General features: G+C 40.9%; 2 protein-coding genes and 1 long non-coding RNA gene across 4 annotated transcripts; all 3 read right to left on the minus strand.

The window, feature by feature from the left end:
• Positions 1 to 596: 596 nt before the first annotated feature.
• GATD1 (glutamine amidotransferase class 1 domain containing 1) lies at positions 597 to 7,878 on the minus strand. The gene is made up of 8 exons (XM_053448630.1): positions 7,746 to 7,878; positions 5,732 to 5,808; positions 5,172 to 5,277; positions 4,679 to 4,786; positions 4,118 to 4,212; positions 3,853 to 3,946; positions 1,626 to 1,737; positions 597 to 1,033 (listed from the first exon to the last, which is right to left on the minus strand). The coding sequence occupies exons 1-8, from the start codon at positions 7,834 to 7,836 to the stop codon at positions 1,027 to 1,029; spliced, it is 690 nt and encodes a 229-aa protein (XP_053304605.1). The 5' UTR covers positions 7,837 to 7,878; the 3' UTR covers positions 597 to 1,026.
• Positions 7,879 to 12,604: 4,726 nt separating this feature from the next.
• LOC128467115 (uncharacterized) lies at positions 12,605 to 13,009 on the minus strand. The gene is made up of 2 exons (XR_008345684.1): positions 12,888 to 13,009; positions 12,605 to 12,823 (listed from the first exon to the last, which is right to left on the minus strand). It is a non-coding gene; the product is annotated as an uncharacterized LOC128467115 (long non-coding RNA).
• A 2,537-nt stretch (positions 13,010 to 15,546) lies between these two features.
• On the minus strand, positions 15,547 to 19,260 carry CEND1 (cell cycle exit and neuronal differentiation 1). 2 transcript variants are annotated; one of them, XM_053448633.1, is made up of 2 exons: positions 19,128 to 19,260; positions 15,547 to 16,236 (listed from the first exon to the last, which is right to left on the minus strand). In XM_053448633.1, exon 2 carries the CDS (start codon positions 16,145 to 16,147, stop codon positions 15,785 to 15,787), a length of 363 nt encoding a protein of 120 aa, XP_053304608.1. In that variant the 5' UTR covers positions 16,148 to 16,236; positions 19,128 to 19,260; the 3' UTR covers positions 15,547 to 15,784. The 2 variants fall into 2 exon arrangements, with proteins under 2 accessions (XP_053304608.1, XP_053304609.1); XM_053448634.1 differs by having other exon boundaries at positions 19,139 to 19,192.
• Between the last annotated feature and the right edge of the window lie 7,135 nt (positions 19,261 to 26,395).

A 26,395-nucleotide genomic window follows, 5' to 3' on the forward strand; every position in this document is an offset into this window, starting at 1 on the left:
TTTTACTCCGTATATGATCTCAATTTCTCCTGTGTTGGTCAAATTGTTACGTCTTATCACACATGCACAAATGTCCCATCTTACTGTGTTCTCTATGTCTTTGCAGTGGTCGCGTTAAATTATACAGCATTGGTTGTCGGTCTGGTCCTGGGTTGCACAGTTGTGGCTGTTGTGGTTCTCCTGGTGCGAAAATCTTTTTCTGGTGTGCGCCACAGGACTGCACTAGTGGATCTGTAATTAGGACACCTTCTACTCCCCAACGGCAGAGGAGATACTACCAGACAACTTTTATTATTATACGGCAACATCCTATTATACAGCTTACTTGTCAACCAAGTCATAGTTCAACTTGCATATCTTATGCCCTTGGTTGGTCCTGAAATACTCAGCATTAAAGCATATTGGTCTCCTCCAACTGGTCACTGTTTAAAGAAGAGACTCTCCTCTACTACCTTCATAGAGTGCTTGTCTCAATCTGCTTAATTTATTGCCATCCTTTGATCTGTACTGGATAAAAGGCTGTGTTCCACCCTAATAAACCCTTCTACTTGTTATCTTGTCACATACATGTTTCACCTATACGCCTAAGAACTGGCTTTATACTTTTTCAATTGGTGTTTATTGTATTAACTGTTGTGTTTTCATTTATTGTAACGTTTGCCAGAGATGGTTAACAATTAGGTTGGGGTTCGAACTGTGTGGCTATTAATGATTTACAAAATACTTCCAGGAAAAAAAACAAAAAGACACATGAAAACAAAATGCATGTTTTCTATACATAGACAGCAAAATAACAAAAATGTATCACATTTATTTATATACAAAGGAAAGGTTGCAAGGTTGCAAAAAAGAATGAGATAAAACAAAATTGGTTTCTGTCCTTCTCAACCTGGTTATATGAACGTATTCTTATAGCCGTCATAGTACTTGGCTTGGAGGGACAGATGTTGGATCAGAAATCTCCTGTACTCTCCTTCTTGCCACCAGTCCTCAGACGACCCGGACTTGGCCATATGGATCGAGGCTTTACTTCCTACACACAAAAAAGAAACATTAAAGTCACTGATTTAATACTCATCCCCAGGTGCAGTCATATGCTCTAGTACTTTGCCCCAATGCTGAAAATCTGCATCCCACATCCTACCTTTGTTACAACAACTGTGCACCAACACCATCATTTTACTTTGCTGCAGCCATTCCTATCCACTGACTGCACCCTGTTTTAACTCCCATAATTAATGGTGTTGCTCATAATCCGTGTTTAGTATAGTACGAGTAGGTACTAGGAATGTGCACAACAGGGTCCTTAATCAATTTGCTGCAAAAAGCACTTTCCAATGACTCACTGGATGGTCCTACTTTCTCTCCCCTCTCTACGGCGGATCATGCTTGTGTTGATTTTTTAGCTCAAAGAAGAGAATAGAGAACACACCACAAGAAAAATCCATCCTCACAGCAGAAATCTACGGGACTCTCTTCTTCGCTCTGGTTTGTATCCATACCTTTCCTCTATTCATGACACAGTGCTGGTGCAAGCAACTTAACATTTGCTGTTGGAACCTGCATCCTCAGGATATATTTTATCCCCCAGTAACATTGACAGAGGCCACACAGCAGACACTGACCTCCCATTGCTGAGTAAGATGAGGTTCTGCACAGCAGCCACTGTTGAGTTCTCGTTCTGTCCTGTGATCAGATGTCTGTCAAGTACAACATGGATAGCGTCCGGCTCGCTGGCTGAACACAGAATTACAAAATTAGGAAATCTGGTGTAAATTGAAATTGCTTAAACCTATACTTATGAATGCCAACTCATATGAATACATTATAAAGCGGCAGTCTTCACTGATAAAATACAGCAAAGGCAATCTTCCCTTCTTGTAAATGAGAAGCCTATAATTGCTACTTATAAGGATAAAATGTAAAGCAAAAATAGTCAAATTATAGTGAACTTTGAACCTGAACCCCCATGTTGTCAGGAAAATTAAATGTATATAATAGCCAACATTCATATAACGGTGCAAGTAATCCCAGGACTCTGCTTGTACCAGTATAATATATATACACTAGAAAATGACAGCACACCACTTCAATGGAAATTGTACTTAATGCCATCACATTAGCAGCTCATGGATTCATAGAGGTCCGTGAGGACTGGAACTTTGCCTGCTTTATGCTGGGATTTAGAGCTGAAACAACGAATCGATAAAATCGATAATAATCGATAACGGAAATCATCGATAACGATTTCCGTTATCGATTAATCGAGTGATCAATTCGTTGTTGGAGCACTCGGCTCCTTTTACTTACCTCCGCGAGCGTTCCCCGCTTCTGCTACACGCTCTGCAGTCTCCGCCTTCTTTTAGCTACGTGACGGATGTGACGCGTTCCGGAGGTAAGTATTCTTCATGTCTATGTGCACGGATCGCACAGAGCCACTCGCACAGAGCGAATCGCTCTGTGCGAATGGAGCCACTCGCACAGAGCGGTTCGCTCTGTGCGAGTGGCTCCACTCGCACAGAGCGGTTCGCTCTGTGCGAGTGGCTCCACTCGCACAGAGCGGTTCGCTCTGTGCGAGTGGCTCCATTCGCACAGAGCGGTTCGTGAGTGTGGGTGCAGGGCAGAGTGGGGGTGGGGGTGCAGGGCAGAGTGGGGGTGGGGGTGCAGGGCAGAGTGGGGGTGGGGGTGCAGGGCAGAGTGGGGGTGGGGGGTGCAGGGCAGGAGACTGGGTGCAGGGCAGAGTGGGGGTGGGGATGCAGAGCAGAGTGGGAGACTGGGTGCAGGGCAGAGTGGGGGTGGGGATGCAGGGCAGGGTGTGAGTGTGGGTGCAGGGCAGAGTGGGTGCAGGGCAGAGTGTGAGTGTGGGGGCAGGGCAGAATGTGGGGGCAGGGCTGGGTGCAGGGCAGAGTTAGAGACTGGGTGCAGGGGCACAGTGCAAAGTGCTGGGTGCAAAGTGCCAGTGCTGGGTGCAAAGTGCCAGGGCTGGGTGCAAAGTGCTGGGTGCAAAGTGCCAGGGCTGGGTGCAAAGTGCTGGTGCAAAGTGCTGAATGCTGGGTGCAAAGTGCTGGATGCAAAGTGCCAGGGCTGGGGCAAAGTGCTGGGTGCAAAGTGCTGGGTGCAAAGTGCCAGGGCTGGGTGCAAAGTGCTGGGTGCAAAGTGCTGGGTGCAAAGTGCTGGGTGCAAAGTGCAAAGTGCTGGGGCAAAGTTTCTTGAACAGTAATAGTCCACCTCTTTTCAGAATGTTTGGGGTTATTTTGTTTCATAAATATTGTGTTTGGGTTCTTGTACTTTGAAAATATTGTTTTTTATTACATCATAACAAAATAAGAATGTTAATGTAAATTTTAAGTTGTTTTTTAACATCCAGTTCATTAAATTCTTTTAAATAAACGAAAAATTTGCATATTGTTTTTTTTTATCCGATTAATCGATTAATCGAAAAAATAATCGGCCGATTAATCGATTATTAAAATAATCGTTAGTTGCAGCCCTACTGGGATTCATTACAGTTTTCATTGAAGATGCGTGCTGTACCCTTTATCTGGCACAGCCTTAACGTGGCTGCATATATACACAGATTGCAAATGCAGCCCATGAAGGTTACAGTACACAATAGAGCACAATGTAGGCACATAAAAGAAGGAGTTCAATTCAGTAATGATGCTAAAAACACAAACCCTAGTTAAAAAATACATATGTCCACACGCACGCCAACCCTTTTCTACCACTTTTAATGTGGGCTGTGACCCCACAAAGCCAGCATGATAGCATTTTTTTACATTTACTAGATTGACCATAAGATATTAAACTGAAGGCTTGTAAGTTTTACAGATTTACTACGCTGACACTTACCACTAAATGTTGCCCCAGAATCCTTTGCAAAGTCTTCCAGAATTAATGGCAAGCTGGAATATTCAGGCTGACGAACTAGTTCATATACAGAAGGCTATGACAAATTAAAAAAAAAAAACAAAGAGATTCCTTGAAATGTCACTCTGAAGTAGAGCTGGGTGAGCCTGTGAATCATCCCGTTCACTTGCACGTTATAAAGAATAAAATACAAAACGGAGCACCTTACATTGGAGTTCAGACACCAACCACGTTTCCTACCACTCACCCCAGTAAGGCTGTAGTCTTGAAATGCCCACGATTTGTCTTCATTGGTGGCACAGCACAAAGCTGTCACTCCATGTCCAACCGCACAAATGGGTTCTGCGGAAATGGAAGAGGCATTAATGACATATAATAAAAGGGAAGCATTAGCAAACAAAAGAAGAAACTGCAATTTCTGTATATTGTATTGTTCTTTGCATGTGTAATTATATATATATATATATATATATACACACACACACATACACATGCAAAAGGCGAAGCATGCTAAAAAGCATTGAGATTCAAATTTTGAGGTACTGCTAAAGTTACCAATCAGCAGACACCCAGCAGATAATTCGTAAACCATGCGTATATATGTTCTAGCTCATTTATTTTAGCCCAATCTACTAGACAAACACCCTGGCTTCTTATCATACTGAACGATGATGAAAAATAAATAAAAAATGATAACAGTGAAGAAACTGCAACACAGAACACAGCAGGAACTCAACCTCAAACACAAAACCAACGTATCTGTACTTTCCAATGATTACCAAAAAGAGCAACCACCCGTCCCACTTACTCTTCTCGGTTTTGAAGTGCTGCAGGATCCGGGCCAGATATCCACTGTTTGCCAAGTCTGTCAGCGCCCCAGGACAATGCGGTATCAAAAGAGCATGATAGCGAGACCCTGAAGAAATGATAAGAAAATACCCAATCAGAACATCTGAAAATAAAAATCAAACAGCCTGCCCAATAGAATAGACTACATGCAATACAGGGAATGCACAGGGGAGCAGGCCTATTACTTTCCTCACTGATCGCCTTATTGAATAACCATCAAGACCTGGTTTGCACAATTATCCTTCCTAATCATTTCATTCCACCACTTTGACATGTGTTGTCTCTTAGCAGCTTCCGAAAGGAGAACAGCAAAGTAAACTCATGCCAGATCAGTGAATAATTATGTAGTATGACATTTAGGTAGAGAAGTAAAAATAACCATTAACTACCAACTCCAACACACAAAACTATAAAAAAAAAAAAAAAAAGATTTGAGAGCAAATGATTATTACCGTCTATTGATTCTATTCTGGCAGGATTGGCGTAGGGTTTGAGATGGAATTCCTGAAACCATCTTGAGTCTGTATCATTGATGCCCACAAAATCCAGAGGTTTTCCCTATGAGAGAAAAAAACAAGTTTGCAAAGTTCCCCCCGTGATGAAACAACAAGACACAACAGACAATAAACGGGTTTAAGATCTCCCTCTTCGATAGCATCACTCCAGCCCTGTTTTCATGTTAAACACGGCAAAAAGGAGTTACCGTATTTGCTCGATTATAAGACAAGGCTTTTTTCAGAGTAAATGCTTTGGCTGGAGTGTCCATTTAACTCCTCCCTGGCTTTATTCAAAGCGCTTCTGGTACGTGCAAATAGATGTTCAAAAAAGTTAGGGAATAAACTGTTTTACTAAAACTTTTTTTTATTTTTATTTTTTTACTAAAGCTAGGGTAACCGACTGCTTACAAGATGCATGTTACAGGAATGAAAGCTACAAAGCAGGATTTTTTTGATAGGCACTTGCTGTGGTCCAGACACCGCATATCGTGATAACACGGTAGAATTCCACTTACCCCTGGAGTTGCGACTTGCAGATTGAAAGCTGAGCTTGCAAGGTTAAAAGAATTAAGGAATGACTGGGCCGAGACACCTGAAGAAGATATAAGCAGCGAAAGAACAGAGGGAGCAGAGAAAAAGATTTATTATGTGACAATGCGGGTTGGATATATATATGAAAAGCACTACAAGCAAAAAGGTGATTAATAATCATTCATTATTCACCGCAAACTGATGTAAAACTCATCAGAACATCAAACAGAGAAAACTGCAGCCTGAAACCATTCCAGTAAACCGAACGCTGCAGAAAAAAGGAATATTACCCAAGAAACCCTGCATAAGGAATATGCTTCTCTATACTGAAAACACAGCCCAGGTCACGATACACTCCCGCGCACACACAGCCCAGGTCACTCTACACCCCCGCGCACGCACAGCCCAGGTCACGCCACACCCCCGAGCACGCACAGCCCACCTCACGCCACACCCCCGAGAATGCACAGCCCACCTCATGCCCCACCCCCACGCACACACAGCCCAGGTCACAATACACCCCCGAGCATGCACAGCCCAGGTCCCGCCACAGCCCCGAGTACGCACGGCACAGGTCCCGCCACACCCCCGAGCACGCACAGCCCAGGTCACGCCACACCCCCGCGCACGCACAGCCCAGGTCACAATACACCCCCGAGCATGCACAGCCCAGGTCATGATACACTCCCGCACACACACAGGCCAGGTCACGATACACCCCCAAACACGCACAGGCCAGGTCACGATACACCCCCAAACACGCACGGCACAGGTCCCGCCACATCCCGAGCACGCACAGCCCAGGTCACGCCACAGCCCAGGTCACGATACACCCCTGCGCACGCACAGGCCAGGTCACGCCACACCCCCGAGCACGCACAGCCCAGGTCAAGCCACAGCCCAGGTCACGATACACTCCAGCGCACACACAGGCCAGGTCACGCCACACCCCCGAGCACGCACAGCCCAGGTCACGATACACTCCCGCGCACACACAGGCCAGGTCACGATACACCCCCGAGCACGCACGGCACAGGTCCCGCCACACCCCGAGCACGCACAGCCCAGGTCACGATACACCCCCGCGCACGCACAGGCCAGGTCACGATACACCACGCGCACACACAGCCCACCTCACGCCACACCCCCGAGCATGCACAGCCCACCTCATGCCCCACCCCCGCGCACACACAACCCAGGTCACGCCACACCCCCAAGCATGCACAGCCCACCTCACGCCCCACCCCCGAGCACGCACAGCCCACCTCACGCCCCACCACCGAGCACGCACAGCCCACCTCATGCCCCACCCCCGAGCACACACATCCCAGGTCACGATACACCCCCGCGCACGCACAGCCCAGGTCACGATACACCCCCGCGCACGCACAACCCACCTCACGCCACACCCCCGCGCACGCACAGTCCACCTCACGACACACCCCACCTCATGCCCCACCCCCGCGCACGTACAGCCCAAGTCACGCCACACCACCAGTCACACCACACCCCCTCGCACACGCACAGCCCAGGTCATTATACACCCCCGCACACGCGCAGCCCAGGTCATGATACAACCCCGCACACGCACAGCCCAGCCCAGGATACACCCCTGCACACGCACAACCCTGGTCATGATACACCCCTGCACACGCACAGCCCTGGTCACACTAGACACAGCCCTGGTCACACTAGACACAGCCCTGGTCACACTAGACACAGCCCTGGTCACACTAGACACAGCCCTGGTCACACTAGACACAGCCCTGGTCACATGACCCCATTACTCTGACTACATGACAACCCCTCCAAAGAGGGTCATGATACACCCCTGCACACGCACAGCCCTGGTCACACTAGACACAGCCCTGGTCACACTAGACACAGCCCTGGTCACACTAGACACAGCCCTGGTCACACTAGACACAGCCCTGGTCACATGACCCCATTACTCTGACTACATGACAACCCCTCCAAAGAGGGTCCCCTCAGACTCACCTCCCGCTGCTGCGCTTCCTACAATTAAACAACTGGACTTCGTCAGCCTGTCAGCCGTGCCAACCGGCCCGGTAACACCCAGCTTCTTCATATGGAAAATCGCAGAGGATCCCTGTTATAAGAAAACGCATGCGCGCTGTGAATTTGTCCGCTTTTGTATGTGACAATAAAGATTGTTGAATAGAAAAAAAATGACATTTTATTAACTCGTTTACTTTATTCATTTGCGCAAAGAACAACGTCTCTTCAGGACCCGAGTCCTGTGACTGTCTAAAATAGATTTTCCCGGTAATTTCCCACTAAAACGTCTGCGTTATGTAGACTGCTATATTTATTATCCGGGGGCCGAATTCCACAGGAAGGGACCCCATTTTCCTTATTTTCCTTTTAATTTTGACTATTAAGGACGGAGGCATTTCACATATGAGGGCAACAGCATTTTCAACCTTTTTTTCCTCTTTCTCGGTTATGTAGCCAAATAAGTTATATATTTTTCAGCACTAGTGGGAATTCCGTTTGAAACCATATTAATCTATATACCGGTAATCTATAATTTAGGACGAAATAAAATAAACGCATTGTTTTACATGTAAATTGTACAAAGTCAGGGCAAATAAGGTATGAAAAAACCCCCAAAATGAATTAATATACCTGTCCTGAGGGTTTTCATTTATTAAACTTTTACAAGACAAATATTAAATGTTGTGCTTTTTATGCAATTATTGATATTTCTCTTTGATACCCCCCCTCCCCGAGACATCAAAACCTCTGCATAAAGTGCATTTTGTGAAGCGTAGAAGCCCGCTATGGTGAATGGAATTACACTATGGTCCTTTTAACGTATTTGGTGCATCTATTTACCATCCTAATCTCATGCCCAAAGAATTGTCAGTTATTCTGACTTGCCATAAATCAGGAAACAGACTTATTTTAGTGCTGAGAAATTAATGAAAAGAAAGCAAAAGCATCTACTGGAGGGATGAACCCAACAACATAGGGATTTGAATTAGACCAACTTCTTAGTACTAAGAGGTCTTAAGAAACAAACCAAATATCTGAAGTAGAAACAGACAGTATTGGAACAAAGTTCAGTTAATATCTCAACCAATACAAAGTAAAAAGTGACCGTGGAGCAGCTGTAACAAAAAGATATTGAAGTACATACTAGTGTGGAAATATCTAGTGATGATCTAGCTTTGTGGAGGACTAGTGAGAAATTCACCGAATAGTTTATTTAGAAGGGATACATTCCATAAAATATTGATTTTGAATCTGATAACATTGTGAAATCAATTTTCCAATCATCTGGCTAACACCAGGGTGCTAAACCAACTGGGTGTTAATGACTAGAAGGAGACATCTGTTAGATGTGAAATTGTTACGAGAAAATAGTACATTCATGAAAATTTCTTACCAAAAATGTTGGCAATGGCAGAAATCATTGCAGTGAGTCATTGATGTCATTCTTTCTCTGAGCTAAAGAAAGCTTTGGACAGAACTCAGTTCTGTCGAATAATTGTAATTACCTTGGAATATTTGATTACGGCAAATATGATCTGCCAGAGGATCGAGTCTTTTCACTCTCATGGATGCTTGCTAGATTTTATGCAAAAGGCAGTGTTAATAATAAATAATAATGTGACCAGATTATTGAATGTGTTTAGGTCAGGTGGTGCGTGTTTCTTTCACCGTCAACTTCTGCTTCTGCTTCAGTACTGTATATCTTTTGAAATTATTGTTTATCAACTGCCTATTTGGTGCTATAAGTTGCAAGGCAGCTGTTTGGCTCTCATGACTGCTGTTGGGCCATCTATGGACTCTCTACGGTGAGGTTGGTTGTTATCCAACATTCCTATGAAAAGCTGCATTAGAGTTATGATTTTACCTTGCAGTTGCCATTTCATAATTTCACCATAAAGATCTCTTTCTTATGTCAAATTAATCATAATGTATGTTTTTTTTTCTTGTATCCCAACTAGGTTCCTAATGAGCAAAAATATGAAAAAGACTGGTTGATTAGCTTGTTGCAAAATGGGTATGTTATTGTGTGCGTGAGTTAGTGCAAGTGTGCTAGTCTGAGTGTCTGTTTAGTGTGTGTGGCTAATTGTGTTAGTGTTAGCGTCTGGATGTATGCGTTAGTGTGAGTGTCTGGTTGTGCGTGTGTTAGTGTTGAATGTCTGGTTGTGCTTGTATGTGTCTGCATGTGTGTGTTAGTGTCAGAGTACATTAGTGTCAATGCATGTGTGTTAATGTTTAGTGTCTGGTTATGTTAGTGTTTGGATGTGTGCTAGTATGAGTGGTCATGTTAGTGTGAGTGTCTAGTGTGGGTGTTAGCGTGTGTGTGTAGGTGTCAGTGTATGATGTTATCATGAGTGTGTTTATGACACCAGGTTAGTGGAGCCAATTTTGTTAATTCGAACAAATCTGCGAAAATGACGCCAGACCCCCGCGAAAACGAAGCAAAAGCTCAGTTTTTTTCTTGGAAATTTGGGGCTCTTTCACTCCTGCTCTGAATGTACCCCTACCTTCTCTGCCAACCACTTACACCTCTGTGTCTCGCAGCTCTGCTTTTGTGTCTTGCATCATCTTCTTCTTCACTCTTCTCTTTTCTCCCTTTTCTCCCCTTTCTTTGTCCGCATCTCTGCTGACCTACTGGCAAACTTCCGCCAAAATGGCAGAGCTTCCGATGATGTCATCTCCCCCAGTTAGAGGGTCGGGGTAGAGGAGATCACGGAATCTCTGCCATTTTACCCTAAAATAACCCTGTGTGAACTTCCGCTAAAAGGGCAGAGCTTCCGGATTACATCATCTCCCCCTAATTAGAGGGTCGGGTAGAGGAGATCACTGGAACCCCGCCATGTTACCCTTATATAACCCTATGTGAACTTCGGCCAGAATGGCAGAGCTTCTAGTAACGTCACCCCTCCCAAATTAGAGGGTCGGGGCAGAGGAGATCACCGGAAGTTCACACAGGGTTATCTTAGGGTAACATGGCGGAGATGTCTTCTCCCTTATTTGGAGGATCCGAGGAGAAGATGTCACCAAAAGCTCCACCATTTTTCTTTAAGATAACCTTATGTGAACTTCTGCCAAAATGATGGAGCTACTGGTAACATCCTGTCCCCGAGGACGTCACTGGAAGCTCCACCACCTTGGCGGAAGAAAGAAGAGAGAATTGTATTGTTAGTTGTATAAATTACTTCTGTGTAATTAACTTTTTTTTTAGTTTTGAGTTACTTAAACTGGGGGGATGTTAAACTCACATTTCATCTTACCTCCTCCAGGCATAGCATTCGAACATCCATTTATAACCTGCAGGCATTTTGGGGGTGAATGAATCTTTTTGTGAATTAACCTTTTTGTACTTTCTTCATAAAAAGGTTTGGATTTCACAGGTACCAGTGCTGGAGGTATATATATATATATATTGCTTCTGACCTATGTACAGGGCCGGCCCAAGGCAAAATGGCCCCTGGGGCGAATTTTAAAATGCCGCCCCCCCCATCTACCCTTTCGCTTTAAAAAAAAAAAGGGGCTTGGGGCGGCGAAGTGCCGCCCCTTCAAAAGTGCCGCCTGGAGCGGTTGCCCCACTCGGCTCCATTGTCGGGCCGGCCCTGCCTATGTATTACATGTACATTGAACTCTTGTATTTTTTAGCGTTTGTCTTCACATACAACTGTGGATGTGTGCAGCCCTCGGTATGATCATTATGTAAAGTTCATCTATGTCCAGTAAAATAACAGCTGCCCTTATTATTAGAAGAAAACTATAATACAATACATTTACATTCAACAAAAAGAGAATTATTGTCAGGCACTGATGTTGGATAAGAAGGCTGGCTCACTCTGTAGTGAGTGATGCTTCAGAGGACAGGTGACTTTTACACTCAGCTGCCCCACTTTGTGAGTGTGCATAGTCTAACGCTTCCTGGCTGAGCTGTTGTTACCCCTAGATGCTTCCACTTACTGACGACCGGGGCAGATCTAGCAGATGACGAATGTAATGGTTGTATTGAGGTTTATAATAAAATGTCTTAATGTTATCTGGTTTACTTTTTCACGTTTTTAAAGTACATGTATGAGAAAATAGAACCAGGTTTGCTGTTCACATGCTTCTTATTTATTAAATACCTAGACCAGTTATTATAAGGCTGATGCCACAGCATCTTCCAGGTACAACATGTTTTAAATAATGTTATCACGCTATAGGGGTAGGTGTGATAATGGATATGGATGGGGAAATTGCCCCTGGGCTTCTCTGATTTGATGTTTTTCGGGCAAACCAGATGTTTTTATAACACATTTATGTTTCATTCTCCTTTATACTTTCATTGATTAGCAGCTTCTAAAGATATGCATTATGTGGATTCATGTTTAAAGGGGGAGTTCTCTATTCTGTACATAATGGCAGTACGGGTAATACAGATAACATTCTTTGCGATAATCGGTGTTTTAGTAATTTTCTTTTGTTACCAAGGATATAAAGTACATTTCTGCTATTTATCAGCAGGTTTTATTGTCTCAAAAATCACTAGTTTTCCCCATTGGTTGCACCAGTAGTCTGAAACTATAGCACCTTCCTATGGTATATTTTAGGATTTCAGAGACCGGTAGTAAAATATTTAGATAGGACACGCAATCCTAACAATAGCAATAATATCTGACGCTGCTTCCTGGTGCATTAAATGCCTATTATTACCTATCACCATAAAATTATTTTCATACTAAAATTGTGTATTCCATAGCAATGAATTGATTATCTTATTTAGCTGACGGAGCTTAATGAAACCTGTAATCCATAGTATCCGATATGATATTTCCAAAATTAGCTTTGTTTCCAAACAATACCCCCACACAAGCTTTGTATGTAATATTTTATTAGGTACATATGCTTTATGTATTCATGTTCCTGCTAAAAGTCAGAGGTTTCACTCATCGCAGCCACAAGGTTACCCATAGGAGAAAAAACAGAGAGAAAAACCAACAGAGGCGCCAACTATAGAGTTTGATTTTCTTTTGCCCTATTAAAACCTCTTTTAATAAAGTACATCTTTCCTAATATATTATGTATTCATTTATCTCTGAGAAATGTCAACCCCTGCAAGATTTTCTTGGCATAATAAGAGGTTGCAGTTTGTGGAACATATCCGCCATGGCCTAATTTTTAACTCTCTTTTGCCAAGTTGACAAACAGTTTCTGATATTGTTAAATTTACAGACAAATTTAGACATTAAAGAATAACTTTCAGAACTTTCAGCTGTTTCTATGCAGGATGCTGAATACTTGGAAGGCAGGGCTTAAACGCATGGCGCTAGCAGCAAAGTAACTACAGGTAAGCAAGATGGCCAGATGACCTGCCAGCAGGTGTTGCACATTTGCTCTCATGCATCTTGTAACTGAAAGCAACCATGATGTCATACTTCACAGGATATTTTGGCTTATTTGGCACTAGAGTGGCATTCTATCAATGAGTAAGTTCCAGATTTTGGTGTGTATATATATATATATATATATATATATATATATATATATATATATATATATATATATATATACATCAAGCTATGACTGCAACACATGCATTCCAAGCTTATTTTGCATGAATGTAATTGTAAAATGGAAGACATTATTTGTGTATTAATAAGCATCATCTTTTTGAGGTGAACACATTACAAGATGATGCCCCACTTAATGAACAAACTGGTAGCTAGCAACCTTTGTTGATTTTGCATTAAACATCAAGTGAAATACATAATGTCATTTCATTTTCTTTTAACTGTGTTTTCCCTGTGTGTATTCTTCGAGTGCTTACTTTGGACAATCCCCATGACTACTCTAGGTACTAGCCAGCCGTACACGGCTATGCGCTGATACACCACGGCAAATACAGTTTGTGCACTTTGTGCAGTACCTTTGTAGCTCAGTCATCTTTTTTCACAAGCCATAATTAAGCATAAAGTATACTTTCATGTTGTAGATCCAATAGAGGACTATAATAGAAAAACAAAAATGGCTATTCACGCCTCTGTCTTATTTTCATTCCCTTGCAATGCCACAGATGTCTAATGCAGAAGGAGAGTGTTTAAAATAGAGGGAGTTAGTTTATTACAAATGGGGAGATCTATACCACATTCTACCTATGGTGGGAGAAGCTAATTCTACATTAAGTATATAAGTCCATTTTAACCTTCTAGTCTTTTATCCTATTTAAGTTTTCAAAGCTGGTCTACATGAAATTTCAACCACCCAACAGTGCAGGTAGCAATGCTGTCTTGATTAGCGACTCACATAAATCCAATCGTGGTGCTCATCTCTATACCTGTGAACTCTTAGGGTTTGACCCTGAATCTCTGGGTTTTGCCTGCTTGGGGGTTTTGTCTTAGTTTGTAGGGCAGATTCTCAGGGTCTGGAGCTGACCCCTTCCTATTGTACACTGCTGTGATCATATATAAGACTCCCAATTGGTGCCTTTACTACCAGTATGTTATGGTTGATATACCTGCTAGAATGCAGGTGACTTTTTGTTAACACGTTTGGTGGGTTACTACATTTAATCTTCAAGATGGGCTATTAAAGGGTTAATTTTTCAGGAGTCTTAGGGTCAGCTCATTTGCAAAGTTCTCAGGTATGCTCATCTCTGTCTTATTCAATATTGTTCATGTACAGCCTCCTCTGTTGTAATCCAGCCAAGATGCTTCTAATTGGTATGAGTTTTCAAAATAGGATCCAAAAAATTGCGGCTACAACTAAGACCAAATTTAAGATTCTACAAAGCTCAAAGACTAGGATTCATATTATGACAAATGACATTTAAAAATGAGCCAGTATCTTCTTGTATTTTCCTATTCTAACTGCATTATTGCATTTATACGCATTTTTTTTTATTTCTTTAGGCAAATAAAAGGGAAGGAACACTGGTTTGGGAAGATGAATTCTTTTGGTGAAAAAAAGGCTATAACCCAAATGAATGAACATTCATTCCCAAGTGATATTGTTTTTAAAAATTGTTTGCATTAACTGTGGAAAACTATTTCAAGCTTCAAAAATATTAGGAACGTTTTAGGTTATGTGGATTAATCATACATACGTAGAGAGGATCCACATCATTTTTTGTACAGAAACAAAAAAACATTTTTGCAAACCAGTGACAACAAAGAAAAAACCCATACGGCTCACACATACCCCTTTGTAAAATAAAAACATCTGGTTTCATCAGAAAATAAATTACCTAACTAATAACTAAATGAAGCTGTGTCAGGAAAATACTGTGAAAACCCCAGAAATCCAAATACTATGTTTTGTTGATTGACTTCTGATCATCTCTTTGCTGCATGATTGGGTTTTAACATTCAGAAGAGAATGGATAATGGGCAATATGGTAATGTGATTTCATGATACACTACAATAACAAATGTGATCTGCCTTCAATAAACCACAAATATATGTTTTGCTCAAACCCAACATTCATTTGGAAAACATATTTAGCCTAGTGTGTATAATTGCTTGGAAAGTGGATTCATCACTCTAAATAATTAAAGTGTTGGTGGTACAAGAGCAGAAACGGAAATGTGGGACGGGAGTAGCATTCTAAGTGAAGACACTTAGAAATCCAGAATGACATAATATAAAGCAGATAAAATAAAATTATATTTCTATGCAAAAGAAATGTATTGAGTACCTTATGGGGATTGCACTGTTCAGTCGACAAAAAGGTGAGACAATAGATAGAACGGAGGCAGTGTACTAACAGCCCATGGAACGATTTTAGTAGCCAACATACACTGTTAGATGTGAATTATGAGACCAGGACTTTCTTAAAAACAGTGTTTGTTTATACTTCAAGTAGCTACTATGAGACCTTCAAAAAAGTGGAGGCCCATCAATTCGTATACCCCTCCCGCCCATTCTTCCTAACAACTGTGTGACTGCATGTAATGAATATGTGACAATTCTGCGGCATGCAAAGGTCTCTGAAGAAACTGTACATATTGGCCCTTGCTTGTTTTCCACCTCAATCATCCTCCCTTACATCCAACCTATTATTTTTTTCGGGCCAGGAACACAGCTCCTACAATAACGGCAATGGCAGCTACTGCCACTCCAGCAGCCACTAATAGAGGTTTCAAGCCTTCAAATCCTGATCCTTCAGCTGCTCCATTAGAAGTATCTTGTTCTTCATCACTCCCTTTGTTCTCTGATGTGTTTGGTGGCCCCTGAGACTCAGTTGCGGTGGGCTTTGCTCCGTCATGGTTCACAGGGGCAGCTTCTCCAGCCACGGGTTTCTTAGGTGTGGGGTTTGGCTGTTCCTTAACAGGACCTTCTTTCTTCTCGGTGCCTGCAGCTGGATTGGCCTTGTCAGTTTTGGATGCCTTGATGCTTGAAGATCTAGGCTTGGCCTCCATATTGAAGTTCTAAGTCCTTCTGAATAAGTAGAATAAATAATCAATTGTTTCTTCTGAAATGTTTATTTTGTCTCCTTGACCACAATGATCTGAAAAATAACCAGGGTACATTATATATATATGTGGTAAAATGAAAAGTCCATTAACTTTAAAAAAGAAGAACAAAACAATCCACCTCCATGTACAGTCATCTATTGGTTTTGTTTTTTTTGACATTGTTCTGACAGCTGGCTTGATAAAAGAGAAGAAGCGCATTGTTAAAATATCTGGCCAAGGTCAATCAATGTCTTAAAGTAACCATATCATGATGCTATATATAAAATGGTAAGTAATATTGTCAGCAAGAAGCATTTTTTTGTTTTATTTATAATTAGAAGCAGCTTTCAGTAAAGGTTAAGGAAAAAAAATGCCAGCTCTACTTGTAATATACAGTTTGGCTAATAATTTGGAAGCACTTTTATATTTAGTAATAACTGTAATAATCTAGAATCAGGCGATCACTTTACAATTGATAGAAATTGAGAATGTCTGAGTCTCCCTTGATAATCTGGAATCAGGGAGTCATGGTACCTTACGCATAAACGTATGAACCTCTCCTGATATTCTGCAAGATGAGTTCACTTCATATTACTAAAAGGCCCGGACTGGTCATTGGGCACAGCCAGTGACTGGTAGCCCCTACCATGTACCTTTAGTATGTGGCTACCTGTGATTTATTAGTTTCTGGCAGTAAAGTGACAAAGACTCTTTTCCAGTGGCAGTCTAGTACTGATTTTTGACAAGCACTGTCTAAACCTATCCTGTGCTGCAGTAATGAGGGCCCATTATATTGGCTATAAAACCACACTGCCCAAACCTGCCCTAATAATCTGCTTTCAGGTAGTCACTTTACAGTACATTATTACAGTACAGTACTGCTGATAATTGTTGGTATACTTCAGCTATGCGGATACAATTTATATCAGTCGATTTTATACAGCACTTTAACCAAAGTCCCAAAGCTTTCCTCCTCTTACTTTGTATCTCCCTCTGGGCTTGTCAAGGGCTTTTACCATTTCTATAATTATCCTTTTAGGCATAGTTCAAGTTATGGGAATTAACCCACCAAATCCCAACAGATCTTGGCCTGTTATATCCTGCATCGTTGGATAGGTTGCACCCTATTAATGTGCTATTTCCATAAAGGCCACACCATGAATCAAGCCAGATCATTAATATAAAATAATTATATATTTTCTTCATATATATATATATATATGTATACAGGGGCAGGTCGGGAAATAGAAATAAGGCTAAATATATATAGAATGCTCGAATGAAGAATAGGGAAGAGAGAAATAGCACATGCACTATATAACCTCATAGAGAGACTACAGTTAAGAAAACATGATAAAATAATAGAATTGTACAGAAAAGACGGCAAGCAATTATAGAATAAAATGGGAATAGGGCATCAAGTAGTCTTACTCGTCTTGCAGACTCAGCCCACTTTATGCAGAAAATGCAGACGTTTCTGGCTGCCAAATATGTATTGCTGAGTCTCCTATACACGAACCAATCTATCATGCAGAAGCAACCAAGCCCACCAACAAAGAATGTCTGAGACCCTCTGGAATTGGGATGGTTAATAATATGCAGGCATCTGTAAACTGCTATAGCATCAAGTCACCTCTGAAAGTGCCCTTCCTCTTGCCTTGTAGGACTTTGTAACTGCCGGATGCCTCTGTAAGGATAAGGCCTAATGTGTACTTATAAGCAGGCAGTGGCGTACTTACTGCTGGTTTTGGGATATGACATCATATACCAGCACTCTACATTTTAAGTCTGAGGTTTAGGTTCAGAGTAGCTTTATGCCTATACCATGCATGTCTAACTTCCCTTACTGTTTTAGCCTCAACCTTTTCTGTTTGGAGGCTGTTCCGGTTATCTACCACCCTCTCTATAACGTACATATGTATATCTGGCCTTTGGGTTCCATTAGTAGGAACCAGCATATGTAAAGGGTTTAATACAAGTCCAGCTATATCTTGTGTACAACCCATAGTGGGCCTAGCAGCCTGGTGATCTACTATAGGAAAGCAGAGCTGTAGTTCCTAGAATTGGTCTACAATAAAGGCTTGGGGTATGATGTCATACCCTGTCACTTTCTGTTATCATGACCTTGTAGCTGGACTATGGAGCAGGGCCCTTCTCTTGATTGACTGACAGTGGTTGCATATTGTTCTCATATACCTGCCAAGGGATTTATGTATGCAGTAATGCCCCTGGAGCCCCATTTTCCTAAACTTCCAATTCCCCTTCATCAAAACACACTCTTACACGACAAAATAAGACCTGGACATCATATTACAGAGAAGCCCTATAACTTCTCCTTGGGACACCTTTATACTTTCCACAGAAGTTGTTAAAACCAGGCTTCCAAGCCAAATACCCAATTAATAACATTATGACAGAGAAGAACGAAAGTTACAAAAACTGTTACAATTACCTCCACTGACTTAGAAGCACAATAGGTATTTTAATGCCAATAAATGATTTAATAAAGGTATAAGTTATATTTATCTTTTATGCCAGAATCAAACTATATAAACAGAGTCTGTGGTGCAAACAAAAACATAAGCATGTAAACATAAGAGCTCTGTTCTAGCTCTTTATAACCATAGGAAAACAAAGTACATAGTAACAAAATACACAAACATCTCAGAATTTAATAGGGCTTATACAATTACATAAGGCTATTGCTATTATATGAATATATATATATGATAATAACATATAATATACTAAACCAGTGTAAACACTTATATGTTGAAAAAATGCAGTCGATTGCAATTCATTGCAGTCCTAAATAATACATATGTGTGTCAGTTTCTTTAATTCTAAAAAACAATGACACGTCTATATCACGTGGCAGTTACATATTATATAGCTTGGTATCGAGCACACACTTTCTCATAAAACATACATAGAACGGCATTACCTTCCTCGTACCCTTTGATGCTTAAAGGATGCTCTGCAGGTACCAGTCAGGGAGTTTCCCACAATTCATTGCTCTGTGGTGCAGGCAAAAGAGGGGGCGGAGGGGGGGCTGACCAATCCTGTAATAGGAAGAAAGCCTGGAAGGTACCATTAAATGAAGGTAAGGGCAGGTGGAGATTACATCTCTGCAGTTCTGGTGAAGCAAGGAATATTAAAGAAGTGTGATAACGGTGTATAACTCCCCACTAGCACAGACAGAAACAGCCGTACATGGAAAGGTTAATGCTTTTATTGTAACTCGCCCTATGGCGATGGAAGTGGATGTGACCTTGTCCATTTACTAGGGGAAGGAAAAGATGACTCAGTAGTTGTGATGTCAGGCGATCGTCACTGTTTCCAGGGAAACTGTTGCCTAGTGACAGAACCTGCTAGGCCTAGAGATGCCAGGATAGCCTGAGCAAAGTGGTCACGCAGCAAATACCAGTACAATGTCTGTACATAAAGAGCTTTTAAGTATTTTTGAGGCTTTTTCATACATAGAAATTGTTATAGGCCTGCTTTCTTAAAGACATACATATCAGAAATATATCTAAGAAATATAGAGGGCCATACGATGTAATGTTTTATATAATGAGAAAACAGACAGCATTATTTCATGGTTACGACAGATGGGCTTATTTACTCCATGAAAGAGATTGCAGGAGAGAACTCCTTGACATACCAATGCGTTATGAAGGCCCGCTGCAGGAAGAGCTATGTAGTTCAATCAGTGAAATTTCTCCAGTCTCCTCACTATAATAAATAGTGATTAAGGAGTTAAAAACACAACTCGGCAAACTCTCCTCCAAACTCCCCCTTTAGTGAATAAACCTTATAATGATACATTTAAAATTGGCGCCAGAATCACTTTTCTAAATAAATATGTTACCTACATCATTTAAAAAGCAGCAACTGTATTTTTTATTCTTAGTATCACTATAAACATTATTATAAGTAACAATGATCTGATACCCTTAGATATTATATTGCCGTAGCATTTATCTATGGGAATCTTGTGAGTGCGTGCTGCACGTTTAAGTCTATTAAATACAAAATGGGTACATGCATGAAACATCTTCATGTATAATCTAGGGTTCCTACGTGATTTGTCACTGCATTGATACATTTTCTGGCTTTACAGTAATAACAAGTAGTTAATATGGTGTCGTCATTAAAGTAGAATTGAGTTCTCCTGCAGAAATATATAGTCATTGATACAGAGACTCTTTAAATGGTTACCTCACATTATTCAGAAATACATATTGGACAGCAAACCCCTTTGATGGATACTGAACTATCCTGGCAATTTCAAATTGAGTATTATTAAGGGGAGTGGTTTGACCCGGAACAAATTTAAAGAAAAGTATTTTAACAATAGTAAGAAAACTTAAATTAAAAATACCGGTAATTAGACAGAATCAACTGATGTCACCATGACAATAAAAATTATGGTTAAACAAACATTTGTTGCAAGAAGGAAAGAACGATCCTGTCATTATAGTGGGAAATACCCATGTCATGAAAGGGTTAATCCCTCCTACCGATTTCTAGATTTCCTCATATTGCAACAGAAATAAAGCATTAAGAAATAAGTATAAAGGCAGTCATATAACTAAATTGTATCCAAATCTGACGATATATAACAAATTGGTATATTATGCATGTTGGACAAAGTATGTTCTAGTAATAGGTGTAGTGACAATAGAGGAGTTAATCATTACTCAAATTTAATAAAACCCGGCTTTACACTTTAACCTCGGAGATCGCAGATCACAATGCAAGTTTAAGGTTAGAGAAAATTGAGCCATTTCAATAGAAGATTGAATGGATCACATACCATTTTAAGCCTAATGTTTAACCATTTAAAATAAAGATGGCATCACACTGCTAGCTGCCCAATAAAAAATGTAGACCTTTCACTATATCTAAATTTTTCTACACATGGCACTGATCTGGTATCAGGTGATGACATCATACATGACATCGCCTTTGTACACTGTTAAATAGAAACTGTTCATGGCATATGGGCCATATCATGGCCTGCAATCGTTCTGGCATGGGCCCGATTTCTCTGTTCTTGAGGCAGTGACATATTTCTATGCTTTATTCTTTTTTAAAAGGGAAAGATGTGTTTCTTAGAGTGACTGAACAAAATTTTAGATGCGTTAAAATGCCTCTTGGAGAACAGATATTCTAACTTTAACCTAATGTGACACTTCCAAATCTGAATTTGAACTAGGTTCTAAAAACATTTTTAAATGTACCTCCTAGGTCAAGACGTTGTAAGAGTATACAATGTCCATAATTAACATAACACTAGTTATTTGACCATGTCATTTTCTGCAATATGCTGATCTTTATTCTGATATCCCTAATTTCCCCATTACCTTTATCCCCTAGGGGACTGGTAGGACATAGAAGGGAACATAGTTTAGGACACCAGCAACGTATTTCCCACATAGCAACACACACAAAAAAAGTCAACCCAGCATAAAAATCTCATAGGAGCCCCTGTACTTCAGTAAAAATAAAATAAAGAAGACACAAATGACATATATATATATATATATATATATATATATATATACAGTATCTCACAAAAGTGAGTATACCCCTTACATTTATATATACCCCAGCCATTAATGTCTAAACCTTGGCAACAAAAGTGAGTACACCCCTAAATGGAAATGTCCAAATTAGGTCCAATTAGCCATTACCTTACAAGGTATCAGGTGTGAATGCGGAGCAGGTGTGTTAAATTTGGTGTTCTCGCTCTCACACTCTCACATCCTGGTCACTGGAAGTTCAACATGGCACCTCATGGCTAAGAACTCTCTGAGGATCTGAAAAAAAGAATTGTTGCTCTACATAAAGATGGTCTAGTCTAGAAGAAGATTGCCAAGACCCTAAAACTTAGCTGCAGCACGGTGGGCAAGACCATACAGCAGTTTCACAGGACAAGTTCCACTCAGAACAGGCCTCGCCATGGTCAACCAGAGAAGTTGAGTGCACGTGCTCAGCGTCATATCCAATGGTTGTCTTTGGGAAATAGACGTATGAGTGCTGCCAGCATTGCTGCAGAAGTTGAAGGGGTGGCGGGTCAGCCAGTCAGTGCTCAGACCATACGCTGTACACTGAATCATATTAGTCTGCATGGCTGTCGTTGCAGAAGGAAGCCTCTTCTAAAGATGATGCTCAAAAAGGCCCTCAAAGTTTGCTGAAAACAAGCAGACTAAGGACATGAATTACTGGAACCATGTCCTATGGTCCGATGAGACAAGATAAACTTATTTGGATTCAGATGGTGTCAAGTGTGTGTGGACGCAACCAGGTGAGGAGTACAAAGACAAGTGTGTCTTGCCTACAGTCAAGCATGGTGGTGGAAGTGTCATGGTCTGGACCTGCATGAGTGCTGCCGGCACTGGGGAGCTACAGTTCATTGAGGGAACCATGAATGCCAACCTGTACTGTGACATACTGAAGCAGAGCATGGTCCCCTCCCTTCGGAGACTTGGCCTCAGGGCAGTATTCTAACATGATAACGACCCTAAACACACCTCCAAAAATATGAGGGGTTTACTCACTTTTGTGATTTCCTGATATAAAAAGTGTACTGATGAATCAATCTGCCACTTCAGATATCCCCAGCCTGGCTCTGCGGGGGCACCATGGGTGTAGAATGGTGTCTTCCTTATGGACATGTGTATTTGCTACCTATACTATTGTTTCTTTACCATGATTATGGGTTACATGTACAGTCTATGTGGATGTATAACCAGTGATGTATTTAGGTTTTGTGCTGCCCTAGGCCTGACTAAACTCACAAGCCACATAATCTTAATTTAGCTCCACCCCGTCCTGCCCAAGCCAGAAGCTCTTCCACTTTAAACTCCATCCCTTCCTTCCTCTTTTGGTTCCACCCCTCCTCTTCAAGATCATGTCAACTATACTAGAAAGATTGCAGATGCCCATAACGCTTGAATTAGCACGTGGTCAGTCCATAATGTTAGCATGATGTGTGTAATAGTAACCACATTCACACATCATTTGCACCATACATACAGTGTCATCTTCCCCCCCCCCCCCAAACAGCTTGTCTCTGACAATTTAACAGTGCCATCTTTGTCCGGGACATCCGCCCCGGGTGCCACTCATCAGAGGGTGCCACATTAGCACACAGCTGCATCCGGGCCAGTCCAAAATTGTTCACAAAAGGCTAGTCTGATCTGAAAGGGCCTTAGGGACAGCCCGCCTGTCTGCCAGTGTGGCATGATGAGGCACTTGGGTCGCATCCCCCTCAAGTATATCACTGCTCCCGATGCACTTCTGCAAAAGCGCAAAGCTTCCATGCACACCCTCTACACTGATTGAAGGAGAGGCTGTCCCAATGGCTTCCCCTTTTTTCCATGGCCGAGCAGCTGCATGCAAGTACAATGTCAAGTTTCAGATTGAGTAAAGCACGGCGCCACTGGACTCTGATGGGCTAGTCTGGGTTTGGTGGATGCCAGGAAAACATTACCTGCCTTACTGCATTGGGCCAACTGTAAAGTTTGGTCGTAAGGGATAATGGTGTGGGACTATTTTTAAGGTTGGGCTAGGCCCCTTACTTCCATTGAAGGAAAATGTTACTGTTGCAGCATACCAACACATTTTGGACAATGCTATGCTTCCAACTCTGTGGGAACAGTTTGGGGAAGGCCCTTTTATATTCCAGCATTATTGTGCCCCAGAGCACAAAGCAAGGTCCATAAAAACATAGTTGGATGAGCTTGGTGTGGGAGAACTTGAATGGTCAGTGCAGACCTTGACCTCAACTCCATCAAACAACTTTGGGATGAACTGGAATGCAGATTCCGATCCAGGCCTTCTCATCCAACATCAGTGCCTTACCTCACAAATGCTCTACTGGATGAATGAGCACAAATTCCCAGAGAAACTCTCCAGCATCTTGTGGAACAGTGGAAAGCTGTTATACCAACTACATATTAATGTCTGTGTATTTAGAATATTATATCATAAACGTCCCTGTTGGTATAATGGTCAGGTGTTCCAATACTTCCCCTCTAATTCTTTTTTGCTATATAGATATTGATTGGAGTGCATTCTCCTGCTATAGTTTGCAATAGTCTAATGGTAGATTTAGAGCTTAATCTATGGAATTAACAGAAATAATATGTATTCTGTAGCTAACGTGACAAAAGATTTGAGCACTTTGACACTTAGATCTATACAGTTTGATAATACAAATTTATATACATGTATTACATAATCTAAAAAGTTAACCAAAACACATTTAAGATGTAAGACCAGAATTGATAAAACAGAGTTATCATTTTATTTTTTGAACATGATAATACATCAAACAAAATTACAATCTATGTTTCTGTAAAACAATTTAAAATAACATTTTATGTATTGTTTTCAGAGCAGCATTTAAAATTACATTTCACCGTCAGCATAAAATACTATTCACAATGTGATAGATCACAAGTATAACACAAACTTTCAGATACATTAACATGGTGCCGAGATCTGAAGAGTGTACAAAAATGCTCAACATATAGCACATATAAAGAAATACAAATCATAAAGAAACATAAGTGCCTGATTCAAATGGAATGTGTTAGCCCCAGGGATGCATTATACATAATACAGCTATCTGCATACTATATATTGCAATCCCATATCCTTGGGATCCCAGCATAAATAGCGAATTAAAACAATGGTGACTTCACACCCCTTTGTGCATTTAAGAGAAAATTCTACTCATAGATGATGCTTCATTTTATAATGTATAGTGTATAAAGTATATTTGCTGTGTGTGTGTGAAGCTGCAATGTTTTAATGTGTGAATAAAATCAGCAAAAAAAAATATCGGCAGCGGCCATCTTTCTGTGCTATTAGATCATGGCTGAGGTAGCCTGAATGCTCTAAGCACATGCAAAACAATAGGGTTATGCATTTGGTTTTCCTAGGCAAAGGCCCCTAAAGACATAGTTGGATGAGTTTTGTGTTGTTGGATGGAGTTGAGGTCAAGGTCTGCGTGGGCCATTCAAGTTCTTCCACACCAAACTCATCCAACTATGTCTTTATGGACCTGTGATCAAAGAAATATAGAAACAGTGTTAAAGTGAATACCTATCACCTAATACTAATTTATTTTCTTGATGTCCACTTCTGGTTTGTGTCACCCTGTGATCCCTTAGCCTAACTGTAGTTCCCCTTTCTATTCTCCTTTACAGAAAAATCTGAGGTGCGATCATGCTGTATATGCTTGAGTTTTGAAGGTGCTTGTGTTTAAAAGGTACTTGTGCTCCTGCACAGAAAGATGCATGAGAAAGGTTCAATAGTGTGTATACGGGAACTGTTTACTTTTTATGGTCATTTGACCTGGGGCATAATCTACTACTAAAATTAAGAGGTTACAAATGGTCATTGATCTGTCAGGTTATTCAACATTTACATGCAAGTTGGATTTTATGATGTCCGTTTCAATAAACTGATGGCCAACAATAATGGAAAGTTAGTTCAATTGCAATAAATCAGCCTACATAATTTGGTTTAGTAACAATGGATATCTGGTGTACAGGGTACACTGTATTTAGTAATCTGATGTATGAATCTAAGGTACAGTCCTACCGCGCTCATTAAAAGTGGCTAATTTGGTCCACAAATTAACAAACCGTGGTCAATAAAAGGTTTTTGCCCCTTGGCATCCATAAAAAATGGCTTCAAAAGCGACACTGGTTTTGTTAATTAATAATTTACAATCTATTGTGCAATATGATTCAGACATATGATTTTCGTTAGCAGTTACATAATAGGGCTGACTAATCATTATTTCAGAATCCAGGAGCATATAATTTGTGAATAATCCAATGATAATAACCCATTTAGTCTTAATATTTTTGTGTCTACTACTATAGAAAGGTAGAGAGAAAGTTAAATATAAATTTCAAATACAACATTTTACTGTAATCCTTGTAAAAACAACTGGACCACCTGCCATTTCCAGCAGATGCAACGCCAGATTTTTGATTGCCTAAAGCAAGACGGGATAAAATGCAAAGATTTATGCACTTTTAGATTCAGGAGACGTTTCCCAACCAGTGTAGAAAAGTTTTTGTGCAAAATTAATTATAAAAAATACTATTTTACACTTAAAAGTAAACCAGTTAAAGAAATCATAATTTTAAATGGTAGAGCGCTGCCAAATTCAGTTCTCCTGAG

This window comes from Spea bombifrons, chromosome 10, assembly GCF_027358695.1.
Source record: "Spea bombifrons isolate aSpeBom1 chromosome 10, aSpeBom1.2.pri, whole genome shotgun sequence".
Classification (NCBI taxonomy): Eukaryota; Metazoa; Chordata; class Amphibia; order Anura; family Pelobatidae; genus Spea; species Spea bombifrons.